At 46.3% G+C, this 11,728-nt stretch overlaps 1 protein-coding gene across 2 annotated transcripts in view; it reads left to right on the top strand.

Moving 5' to 3' along the window:
* The first annotated feature begins 9,969 nt into the window (after positions 1 to 9,969).
* SPHK1 (sphingosine kinase 1) overlaps positions 9,970 to 11,728 on the top strand; it is a 45,374-nt gene continuing 43,615 nt past the window's right edge. Inside the window, exon 1 of one of the 2 annotated variants that reach the window (XM_048487169.1) lies at positions 9,970 to 10,540. In XM_048487169.1, the coding sequence (XP_048343126.1) occupies positions 10,111 to 10,540 (430 nt within the window). In that variant the 5' untranslated portion in view covers positions 9,970 to 10,110. The remainder of the gene's footprint in view (positions 10,541 to 11,728) is intronic. The other variant, XM_048487168.1, reaches the window with a different exon arrangement.

The following is an 11,728-nucleotide window of genomic DNA, read 5'->3' as shown; positions in this document are numbered from 1 at the left end:
TACACTGGTTCTTTGGTCACACTACCTCCACAGCACCCCCCTCCCTTGCACTGTAAGCATCATTTTCAAAAGAAATCAACCTTCATCTGCAGGTCAGGGATGCTGTTTATTGGCCGCCTTCTGTGACACAGAGTTCTTCACACCCCATTCACTTAATATGATTGCATAAGCAACATTGCTGGGAATCTTGCCCCTGGCTCACAAACCAACAGAAGTTACAAACGCAAACTGAGATATGTCGCTGTGGGACAGGAAGAGGAAGAAGGGAGGGATTTGCTTAGAATAGGGTGAGTTGTGGGGTACAGAGAAGGGTGAAAGGACTTCTCTGAACCAGGAAGAATGAAGAAAATTGAATCAATATATCCTTACATTTGAAACTAGGCCACGCACATATATTCAGTATCACTGGAAAACAGTCAAAAAATAGCGTGAGAACAAATTGGCGGAAGCACATTTCCGAGCATCTTTGGTGTGAAATTTGATAGTAGCTTGAAAACAACTGAATCAGTGAGTTTTAAAACAGAGCTTGATGAACTTATGGATTTTTTTTGTCTAAGTTGGCATTTGATAGCCAGGGTTAATGTGAAAAAGGGGCCTAAATTATTATAATTTAATTATTATAGAGGTGCACACTGTAGTGTGAGAGATTGCGGGACAATCTGAGGACTATTAGGTCACAACCAGTTGTGATTGGTATCCACTGGGTCTGGAGGGGCAGAAAGCTGGACAGTCGATGGTAGCAGAGCCAGAGCCGGTGGAAGGCAGAACCAACTAATTTTGGTTTTGTCCTTATCCTCCTGTGCTACGATGATACTAGAAAAGCATGTTTACATTATCCCTATGCAACCCTCTGCCCTATAGAGCAGATACTCCATGTGGGGCAGCAAAATAGGCTAAATCACCCTGTATAGTTTTTGAAAGAAAAAAATTGCTTGGGGCAAGCCCTTCCTTCCTGCATAGCACCATTCTGAGCCCATTTGGGCCTCCTTTTCTTTTTTTAAGCAGTTCATTGCAGCTACTGTGTGGCTTTGGAGGAGGCAGGAAAATGAGTATAAGCAAGTGAAGAAAGATGATGGCAGCCAATGTGGTGTAGTGGTTAAGAGTGCCAGACTAATATTTAGAAAATGGAGGCTCGAGTCTCCACTCATGCCATGGAAGCGAACTGCTTGACTTTGGGCCTATTGTACTTCCTCAGCTTAACCTACCTCACAGCATTGTTCTGAGGATAAAATGGAGGAAAGGAGAATGATGTAAGTGACTTTGGATCCCCACTGGGAAGAAAAACCAGATAGAAATGAACTAAATAAATAATAAATGGACATCTGGTTGACCCTGTCTGAAATGTGTGTATAGAATTCCTCACTGTACTGAAGAAAGTTTATTTATTTTTTGTTGGATGAAGACGTTTCCATTTGGAGCAGCGGTTCTCAACCTGTGGGTCATGCGTCTCGCAACCCCTTTGGGGGTTGGATGACCCTTTCACAGGGGTCGCCTAAGACTCTCTGCATCAGTGTTCTCCATCTGTAAAATGGATAAATGTTAGGGTTGGGGGTCACCACAACACAAGGAACTGTATTAAAGGGTCACAGCATTAGGAAGGTTGAGAACCACTGATTTGGAGGCTATAGGACTGCCATCTATGGGTTGAGAAATTCCTGGAGATTTGGGGGAGGAACCTGGAGGGAGTGGAGAGAATGGGGAGGGACCCCATTGAGGTATAACAACATAAGACTCCACCCTCCAAAGAAGCCATTTACTTCAAGAGAAAGGAGAAAACACCAGTTTTCTGTTCAGCCGCTCAGCTCGTCTTGCCATCTCCCTAACAAAGAATGGTTTGTCGCCTTCTGGGTTTGAAACCAAACATTCTTGGTGAAATGTGCTTATGTAAAAAATCCACCCTAGATTCAGTCCATCTGTCTGTCTGTCTGTCTGACTTCTATCTTGCCGAAACCCCAAAGGGCTCTTGTATAGGCCTGATTCCAAATAAGGCAGAGAATGGAGGCTATAAAGACACTGTGCATTTATCCATTAGGGGTTGGATACCAAAAAATTCTCTATTTGAGAGAGTACCTGATTGGTCAATGTTTGTTTCCACCACCCTGTATCCTGAGAAAGAAGAGTGATTGATAGGCCTGGTCAATGGTTTCTTACGGATCCATTGACGAACTGGACAGAGGGAGCAGTAAAATTTACCCAATGAAATAGTTCACTGGGATGGGGGTGCTTTTTGCAACACTTTTTAAACAGAAAAGACAGTGAAGACCATAGTGGTGGGGAGGAAAGCAAGTATGTAGGATTACCAACCTTCGGGTGGGACCTGGAGATCTCCCTGTATTATAATTGAGCTCCAGGCAACAGAGGTCAGTTCCCCCTGGAGAAAGTGGAAGCTTTGGCAGGTGGACTCTATGGCATTACATCCCGCTGAGGTCCTTTTCCTCCCCAAACTCCACCATCCCCAGGTTCCACCCCAAATCTCCAGGTATTTCCCAACTTGTAGTTAGCAGCCCTGGCAGGAAGACAGGAGGGGTGGACTGGGGGCAGCCTAAGTTGATGGGACACTGCTCCAGAGGCGTAGCTGGGCCAGAGTGTGCCTGATGCGCACTCTGGCTTTTTTGCCACCACCACCCTGCAGCGGCGCCCCCCGCCCCTCACTTTAGAAAACCGAGCAGGCTGGAGAACAGGCCTTCCTGTTCTGGTGGGAACTACATTTCCCAGGGTCTCCTGGGAAATATAGTTCCCACCAGAACAGAAAGGCCTGTTCTCCAGCCTGCTCGGTTTTCTAAAGTAAGTGTGTGTGTGGGGGGGGGGGGGGGCGCCGCGGGAGGGGGCAGGGGAAAGGGGAGGGGCTGGGGGGATTTTGCGCGTGACCCAAATTTGTGCGCCCGGTGTGTCGCGCACCCCCCCCCCCTCCTCTGGGAGCTTTGCTGCTGCACTGCTCCATATGTCCAAATGGCAGGGTTGCCAGCTCCAGGTCGGGAAATTCATGGAGATTTGGTGGTGAAACTCAGAAATTGTTGGTTTGGGGGAAAAGAGGGGAGGGGAGGCACCTCAGCAGGGTCCACCCTCCAAAGCAGCCATTTTCTTTAGGGGGAACTGTTCTCTGTAGTCTGGGGATCCATTGTAATTCTGGGAAATATCCAGGCCTCACCTGGAGGTTGGCAATTGTGTCTAAGGTTCACAACCACAAGGGAAGGGAGCATCCAAATGTGGTCTGGATCTTATAGTATGTGTACTGAGCTGCTTCTATCTGCTGCCGATCCTCCACTGGAACTGGTGGTGCGTCTGCCTGCAGGCCTTTCCTGATACTTTCAATTTATATTCCTATGGAATACTGTTGTTTCAAGATTTCTATCTATAATAATTAGAAAACAGAGTGTGGTGTTTGTTCATTATTGAGAGCTAGTGGTGAAGCCTGACTTGGATGTTTGAACTAATTTTATCTAGTCCTGCCTTCAGTTTCGTATATACATACTTGTGGAGATTGCAAAGAGCGACCGCACATATGGTGTAGGGTTTTTTAAGTGGCTTTATAGAAACCAGTCTATTATTTAGTTTTCTTGCTGTAGTTGCTGTTTAGGTAATAAAGAGCTATGCTATTAGTTATTAATGGGCTGGTTTTTATTATTTAATAATGAAAATTAGCTATACTATGCTTACAGCCCACACCTCTGACAAGCATTCCTCAGTCAAGGTACCAGTGTGAACTGAGGCATGTACTGAGCCAGTGTGGTGTAGTGGTGAAGAGCATGTGCACTCTAATCTGGAGAACTGGGTTTGATTCCCCCTCTGCCACTTGAGCCGTGAACCAGATTAGCTTGTGCACTCCAACATATGCCAGCTGGGTGACCTTGGGCTAGTCAAAGTTCTTTGGAGCTCTCTCAGCCACACCCACCTCACATGGTGTTTGCTGTGGGGGGGAAGGGAAAGGAGATTGGAAGCCCCTTTAAGTCTCCTTACAGGAAGAGAAAGGGGGGATATAAATCCAAACTCTTCTTCTTTTACTTCTTGTGCTAGGGCTCGAGTGCTGGATTGATAGCCAGTTCTTTCAGTACGATCATTGTAGGTATTTTCATAGCACCAAGAAATGGCCTCCCTGACTGGAGCACATTAGTAGGTCCTCACAGTACCTTCATAACAGTGGAAATGTTAGACTCCTGCAAGATAGCATGAGGGATGGGGAATAAACAGTTCCTTCTGTAGCACAGCTCACCTAGCTCTGAACCTCAATAATCCAGCACTGTGAGCCAGCACTGTGAGTACTGGTGAGAGGGTGCTCTGATCATCAGCAACCAGGGCTATGCTAGACAGCACAGAAAGCTGTTCTGCCGGTCCTGAATGAGCATAGTACGATGCACGAGAAAGGCGGTCTTCACTTTCTCTCTCATATGGAAGTGTCAGCTAGGCCTGCCTTCCATGCCTGCACTGTACTGGGACTGAAATCAGGCTGCCTCTGCTCTTAGCAACCTTGAAAGAAGAAAAGTTGGTTTTTATACCCTGCTTCTCTCAACAAGTTAATTTTAGCATCTACATTGAATGATATGAAAATAAGGGAGAGAAATGAAAATGGCACTATGAAAACATCCCACTGCGGAATTTTAGGCTGGGCATCTTAGGCTGAGAGATTTTTGCCATGTTCAAGAATAGCCTCGGAAGAGCCATGTCATGTCACTTCCCTTCCATGCTGCTGTCCAAATTAAATAAATAGGATGATTTGAGTCACAGTGCTGTTCCCTGTAAATGTATAGAATTGCAGCAGCCGCATCACTCCTTTGCCAGCTCAATGAAGAAACACTGGATACATGCTGAAGACTTCATTGTTACTCACATGCCAAGCTACTTCTATTCAGATGGCCTCACCTATTGACCTCACAGTATATATACTCCACTTGCTTTCCTTTCCTACATCAGATCCTCTGAAGATGCCAGCCACAGTTGCAGGTGAAATGTCAGGAGAGAATGCTGCTAGAACACGGCCATACAGCCCGGAAACCACACAGCACTCCACTGGATACTGTATTGAACGATAATTTGGCTGTTCACTTCAAAGAGAAAATGAAACTTTGGAAGATTGTTTACCAGTTTGTTTGAGGAAGTCAACAAATGCCATTTTAAGTTGGAGCTTCTTTCTGCTTTCATTACCAAGTAAACCTACCCATTGCCTACAGAACTATTATCAAATTCGTGAATGTTATTCAGTAATTCATTTGTACAGTGTAGAGATACTCTTTACATTTAATAAGTTCCTCAGAGCATGCCAGGAGTCTCAAAGAAGCTTACAACCGCCTTCCCCTCCCCTCCTCACAACAGGCACCTTGTGAGGTAAGTGGGGCAGAGAGAGTTCTGAGAGAAATGTAATTAGCCCAAGATCATCCAGCAAGCTTAATGTGGAGGAGTGAGACAACAAAACTAGTTCATCAAATCAGAGTCCGCTGCTCCTGTGGAGGAGTGGGGCATCAAATCTGGTTCTCCAGATTATAGTCTGCCTCTCTTAACCACTGCACCCATACTAATGGGACAGTGTCATCTTTTGTAGGTCTAGTGTCTTTTAGTGATAGCCACCAGGCCCTAGATCTGTGGTGGCGAACCTTTGGCACTCCAGATGTTATGGATTACAATTGGCCATGCTGGCAGGGGCTGATGGGAATTGTAGTCCATAACATCTGGAGTGCCAAAGGTTCGCTACCACTGCCCTAGATTGTTGTTAGGACTCATGATGGTGACCTTTATATTAAAAACTAGGGTAGAGGCCAGGGACGTAGGTATAGAAACATTGACAGTGGTGCTGTTTTGAGGTGGATTCTCCCCCACCCTGAAACAGCATCACTTTCAATGGTGTTTAAACTGGGGACCTCAGATTCTCCCTTTAAATCCATGCTGAAGGGAGTGGATTTAAAAGGAGAATCTGGGAAAATTTGGGGGGTGCCTGCTGTCAGGGGTGCAATTGTTAAGCTAGCAGCACCAAAATTTCAGAGTATCTTTAGGAGACTCCCCTGATGACACCACCCAGGTTTGGTGAAGTTTGGTTCAGGGGAGCCAAAGTTATGGACCCTCAAAGGTGTAGCCCCCATCTTCTATTAGCTCCCACTGGAAACAATGGGGGATGGGGCACCCCCTTTGGGAGTCCATAACTTTGGACCCCCTGGACCAAGCTTCACCAAACCTGGCTGGTATCAGCAGGAGAGTCTCCTGAAGATACCCTGAAGGTTTGGTGTTTCTAGCCTAAAATTGTTCCTCCTGCAGGCCAAAAATGAAAATAAAACTGGAAAAAATACAAAAAACCCACAAATGTGGGGCGGAGCTTCACCCATGTAATAATGGGGGGGGTTGAACCCAAGACCCCCCCCCCTTACCTATGTCCTTGGGAGAGGCGGCCTCTGTGATGAATAACCGTTATATTATGTGCACACATGACTTTACAAAGAGGGTATGAAACCTTCCAACCAATTTTCTTGCAAAAAATCTGTTGAGTCTCAGGCTGCACCCACATGTTTGTGTTTGGGTTTTGTGTGTGTGTGGGATGGGGAGACTGGTTGTAAAACCACTAGCTGCACCTTCCTCTCCTGATCAGAAAACTATAGGAAGGGTTTCAAATTATGCAGAAGGAGCTTATTGTGCCATTCAGGTGGTTTCAGACAGTTTCCACCCAGCTGCAAAAATAACAGAGATCTAAAATTGCAGCACAAAGTATAACTGGACACCTACTGAAAATGCTTATAAAAGTGAGCAGCTGCATTGCTTCCTTCTGCCTATTTCTAGGAGCTAACAAATGTTTGCAATCATTTGAAGAAGACAGGGAGAAAGTGTGCAGCTTGACAACATCAAGTTCTTTTTCTTTTTCTTTGCAACTGCATTCAGAGGATTTAATGAACTTTTTATAAACCAAGATTTAAGACTGCATTTTAGAGATCAGCCTCATCCCTTCATTTGAGAAGCCAAAATGTCACACAAGCCACTCAAAGCTGCACATTTAATCGGTTGAAGAAACAAAAAATTGTACATTCTGCCTTTTGACTCTTTTTTTTAGGTGACCAATGGCCAAACTCCCTACCAATTTCCTTCTTCCACTTACTGATTTTGAGATTTCTTTTTACTATGTTTATTGATATCTTGCAATGTTAGATCAACCATTATAATATTGAAACGCTAGAACAATGACTTATGGCTGTATAATTTATCTGAGAGCATCTCGGAGGCATGTACTTTGCCAGGACCAGGATCCAATAAAATTTCTCACAGCTTAGAGTAACGAGAGAAATAACAATGTTTACAGTACGTGGGTGCAGGGAATTTAACTTGCTGTTAGCCTGCTCAACTGGAAAAGCAGATAGACCTTATTCCTGATAATTGTTGCAGGTTTCAGCGGCAAGATAAGCAGGACAGATCAACGACTAATGGCTTTGGGTCTGTGAAGAGTCATTTAGTATGAGCAGAGGCTAGTGCAATAGATATGTGAAGGGCTTCATTGCATGGTTCAGCCTAGGGCCTTATCTCATGGCTACAGACAACGAAGAGGTCAGTCACATATACTGCCATCCTAAGTAGAATGACTAAATCTTCTAAATCCATTTAGTTTAACGGGCATAGTAGGGTGTAGTAGGATTTATCTTCTTAGGATAATGCTGTAAGTTGCCTGGCTTTGAGTGCATGAATGAAGAAATAAATTAATATGGCATCTGTCTGCACATTCTGAAATGATTAAATAGAATAAAAAGAATTATAGAGATGAGAGGGGGGGGATGGTTGAGTAAACAGCTGATGTGCAGGCAATTAAACATATTTAATTAAAATCACATATTAATCACACTTATTAACATATTTTCAGAATCAAGGGATGCAAACAGGTTGTTTATGATGCCACTTACTCCGATTTTATGAGGATGCCCTTTCTGCTGACAATTAAATTTCTGCCTATTGGGCTGCTGTTAATCAGACATCAAAGTGTTCCCTGGCATGGAGATGAGTGGTAGGAAGAGCCTCATCTGATTCATTTCGGCACATCAAGCCAACATGATTTAGTGGCCGGACTAGAGTCTGGGAGACCCAGGTTAGCATCCCAGTCTGCCATGAAGGATTTTGGACCAGTCACTCTCAGCCCAAACTTCCTTGTATTGTCATGGAGACGATAACACGGAACATGGAAGAACAATGTATCCCGGCTTGAGCTCCTTAGAGGAAGGTTGGGATAAAAATATACTGAAATAAATAGATTTAATTAACCAGGCATAGGCCAGAAGTTTCATAAATGCAAGTTTAAATAATGCTAAAGCTGATAATAATAGCAATAATATGGAAATCCTTTGTATGCTATGGGAGCAAAAACAAACAAAAAACATCCAGCAATTTAGTCTGATATTTAGTAATGTGAAAACTGCAGCTGCAATTGCCAGAAACACTTAAAGCCTCCTAAATGAGGAAAGGAAGAGCCACCAAATTTCATTGTTTTCATTCACATCAACCGAATGACCACATTCTATGTCATTTAATAACAGTATCACAGCCTTGGCAAAAAATTAATTTCTATTTTGGCAGCAGGCTTCATGCAGTCCATTCATAAACAGGTTTCCTGGGAAGTAACTGAATCCAATAGGACTTGGTTCTTTATGAAAATACTGTGGCCACAGTGGGATTTTCAAGAGTTACACTGTAGTAAATAATAGTTGCAGTCTAATGCTTGATTCAGAAATATAAAATCATGATTTGTACATAGAGGTAAAATCACTCACTTTACCCCAATAAGAGTATTAGCAATTAAGCAGGTGAAGTGAGCAATTGTAAGAAGCTGTACTCTGAAGAAAGTCTCAGTTTATTCAAGGGATTTACCCCTGGGTTGCAGTTCTGAGGGTTGCAGTCAAAGAGTATTCAGGCTGCAGATGTCCTTGGTCAAAGACCCTGAGCCATTCACCTGAGGTTGCTCAGTGAACAGATTGAGATAAGGATATATGTGATTTGACCCATGGGATATAATGGGAAGGAAAGCTGGATTAATACTCAGTGAAAGCATTAGCCTGGATTTCAGCCCATCACATAACTGTTGACTCAGCGCAAGACGCTTGCCAGGATCCAAAGATGTCTGATCCTGGGCATGGATGCTAATACCTGCATAGTTAAATGTTTGCTAAACATGACATTAGGAGTAATATATGAGTGGAAGAACAGTCTCTTCCCTTAATCTGTTTGCCACAGAAACAAAACAGAGTCTTGTGACGCCTTAAACATTGTTATTTTCCAGACTTTTGTGGACTCACATCTGAGGAAGCCAACTCTAGTCCAGTTTTGTGCTGGAATTATGTTGATGATGATGAAATAGTTTTAAGGTGGCACAAAGCAATTTCTCTCTCCATTCCCCCAAGTATTCCTATTGCATGAAAGGTATAATTATCCCATGATCTTGTACTCCTGAGAAAACTTTGGTCTGCTACCATGGGCAGAGCAGATTATTAGACAAAGTATTAGACAAGTCCATGACTTAGTATTAGACAAGTCCATGACTTAGCAAGTGAGCATACATGGAATCTCTCATCATGCTGGTTTGGGATTCCTAGTCGCATCCCAACACGAATAAATTCTCACCTTCTTACACAACTCTTGCGACCCAGCCTGCCAGCTTGAGGCGAGGGCGTTGCAAATGAAGAGGGCTCCCAAACGTCTAACAGTGAAGCACAAGCCGGGATTTAAGGGGATTCAGCACAGGGGTGAGAAAAATTACCTCTGCGGAAATAACCGCTGTAATCTCCAAGATCTGTGACGAGGGAGCGCACCGCATTCATTTTAGCAGGACTTCTGAGTGATCCTGCGTAGGGCTGGGCGCTTCGCGGCTCATGCATTTCTGGAAACGCACGCGCTCCTCTGTCCCGGGAGTAAGCAAACTGGAATGGGGGGGGGGGGGGGGAACCCGCAGCAAAAACAAAAACAAAACACCTGACACGCAGCACCTGCGTTTTATGAATGAACTCGTCCCCGCTGTCGTTCCTCAGGGCCGCCGCCAGGTGTCGACGGAGAGCCGGCCGCCCGCGCGTCCCTTAAAGGCGAGCCGGTGACCCGAGCCCGGCCGGGCTCATTGCGCGGAGCCCCGGGTCGGTGCCGCGTCGTTTGCTCCATGAGGCTGCCGCGATGGAGGACGGCTCGGGCCCCGGGGAAGGCTCTCCGCGCGGAGCCTCGGACGAAGCGCTGCTCTCGGGGCTCTTCTCGCTGGCGCCGGCGCTGAAGGTCGACTATGCCCTGAGTCTCACCCGCGGCGCGGAGCTGCTGATGCGCCGGCGGGACTCCCCGCCGGGCAGCCCGGCCACCCGCCTGCTGCTTTCGGACTGCATCGGCTGCTACGCTTTCCAGAGCAAGGGCCAGCCGCCGCCGGCCGCCTACTTCACCGTCTTCTGCTACCCGCGCAAGAAGAGCTGGTGGGACGCCGGCGAGCCCCGGCGCAGGCTGGCCCGCACCTTCCGCGTCTTGGCCTCCCAGGAAGCCGAAGAAAACCGAGCCGTCGCCGAGACCTGGGCTCGGACCATCAGGGAGCTCTCCGCCCCGCTGATCCCCAAGCTGGAAGGTAAGGGGCGCTCGGCTGCGGGGGAAGGTCGTGGGCCGGTCGCTCGCTGGAGAGGGAAGCCCGCTTGGGCCCCAGTCAGTGCAAGCGGGCTTCCCTCTCCAGCACCGCCGGGTCGTCGTGGCCATCCACCTCGCCTGTCCCAAGAACAGGACAGAGCCCCGATTCTGATCGAAACTCTGTGGACGGGCTGAGACCTTCACAAGTCATGAGGCTCCCCATCCCCTTGTTTGAGGGGTGGATCATAGAAGGACTCGCTGACAGTCCGAGTCCCAATCTGAGTCCATGGAAAGACTGAACAGGCTCCAGGGCTACCTGCAGCCCAGGTCGATCTTTCAGACACATTCCGGGAAAGTTCCCGAGTCAGCCCACCAGGCTAGGTGAATTAGAGCACCTTTCCAATGTAAAAGATCTCTGAGAAACAGGTAAAAATGCCAGCTGTTCCTCACCTTCAAATTTTGACAAGCCTGGGTGAAGGGTGAGCAAGGGACTCGGAGCCCCCCCCCCCCCCAAGGATGTTTCCATTGAAGATGGCACAGGGTCATCTCACCTGTTATTCGGTCCCCAAGTGGAAAGCAGTGTTCAGAATGTCTCTGCAGTCCACTTGGAGACAGTGACAAGTGTCATGTATGAGATAGACACATGTCAGGGAAAACCCTGTACACGTATCTGTTGCAGTGTACAGTCATGAGCCACACACATGACATTGTGGACACTGTCTGTTGGCTCCTGTGCCCAGCTCGGGCTTGCGTTTCAGTGGATAGTTACACGAAATAAACATGAATAGATGCAGACTATTAGGCATGTTCTGTGCTGTGTGTTTGTGTGCACGCTGATAAATAAATATCACTAAATGGAACAAGACGCCCACACAAATGTGCCCAGGACTTCAGACTTCACCCCATTAAACAAGGATTATGAGCCGCAAACCACGGAAGCTCATAAAACAAAAGTATGTAATGGCTCTTATCAAGATCAACCAGGTGATTTAGAGCGTTGGACTTAGATCTGGGAGACCCAGGTTCGACCTGGTGGACCAGCGACTCGCTTTCTATCTAGCCTACCTCGCGGGGTTATTGTGAGAGTGTAGTACAGGAGAGAAGAATGATAGAAGCTGTTTTGAGTCCACTTTAGGGCGAAAAGTGAAATATAAGTTAACTACATAAACGACACAACACAGTGTTTCATCTC

Source organism: Sphaerodactylus townsendi, linkage group LG03 (assembly GCF_021028975.2).
Source record: "Sphaerodactylus townsendi isolate TG3544 linkage group LG03, MPM_Stown_v2.3, whole genome shotgun sequence".
NCBI lineage: Eukaryota > Metazoa > Chordata > Lepidosauria > Squamata > Sphaerodactylidae > Sphaerodactylus > Sphaerodactylus townsendi.
This window is presented reverse-complemented; position numbering and strand designations above follow the sequence as displayed.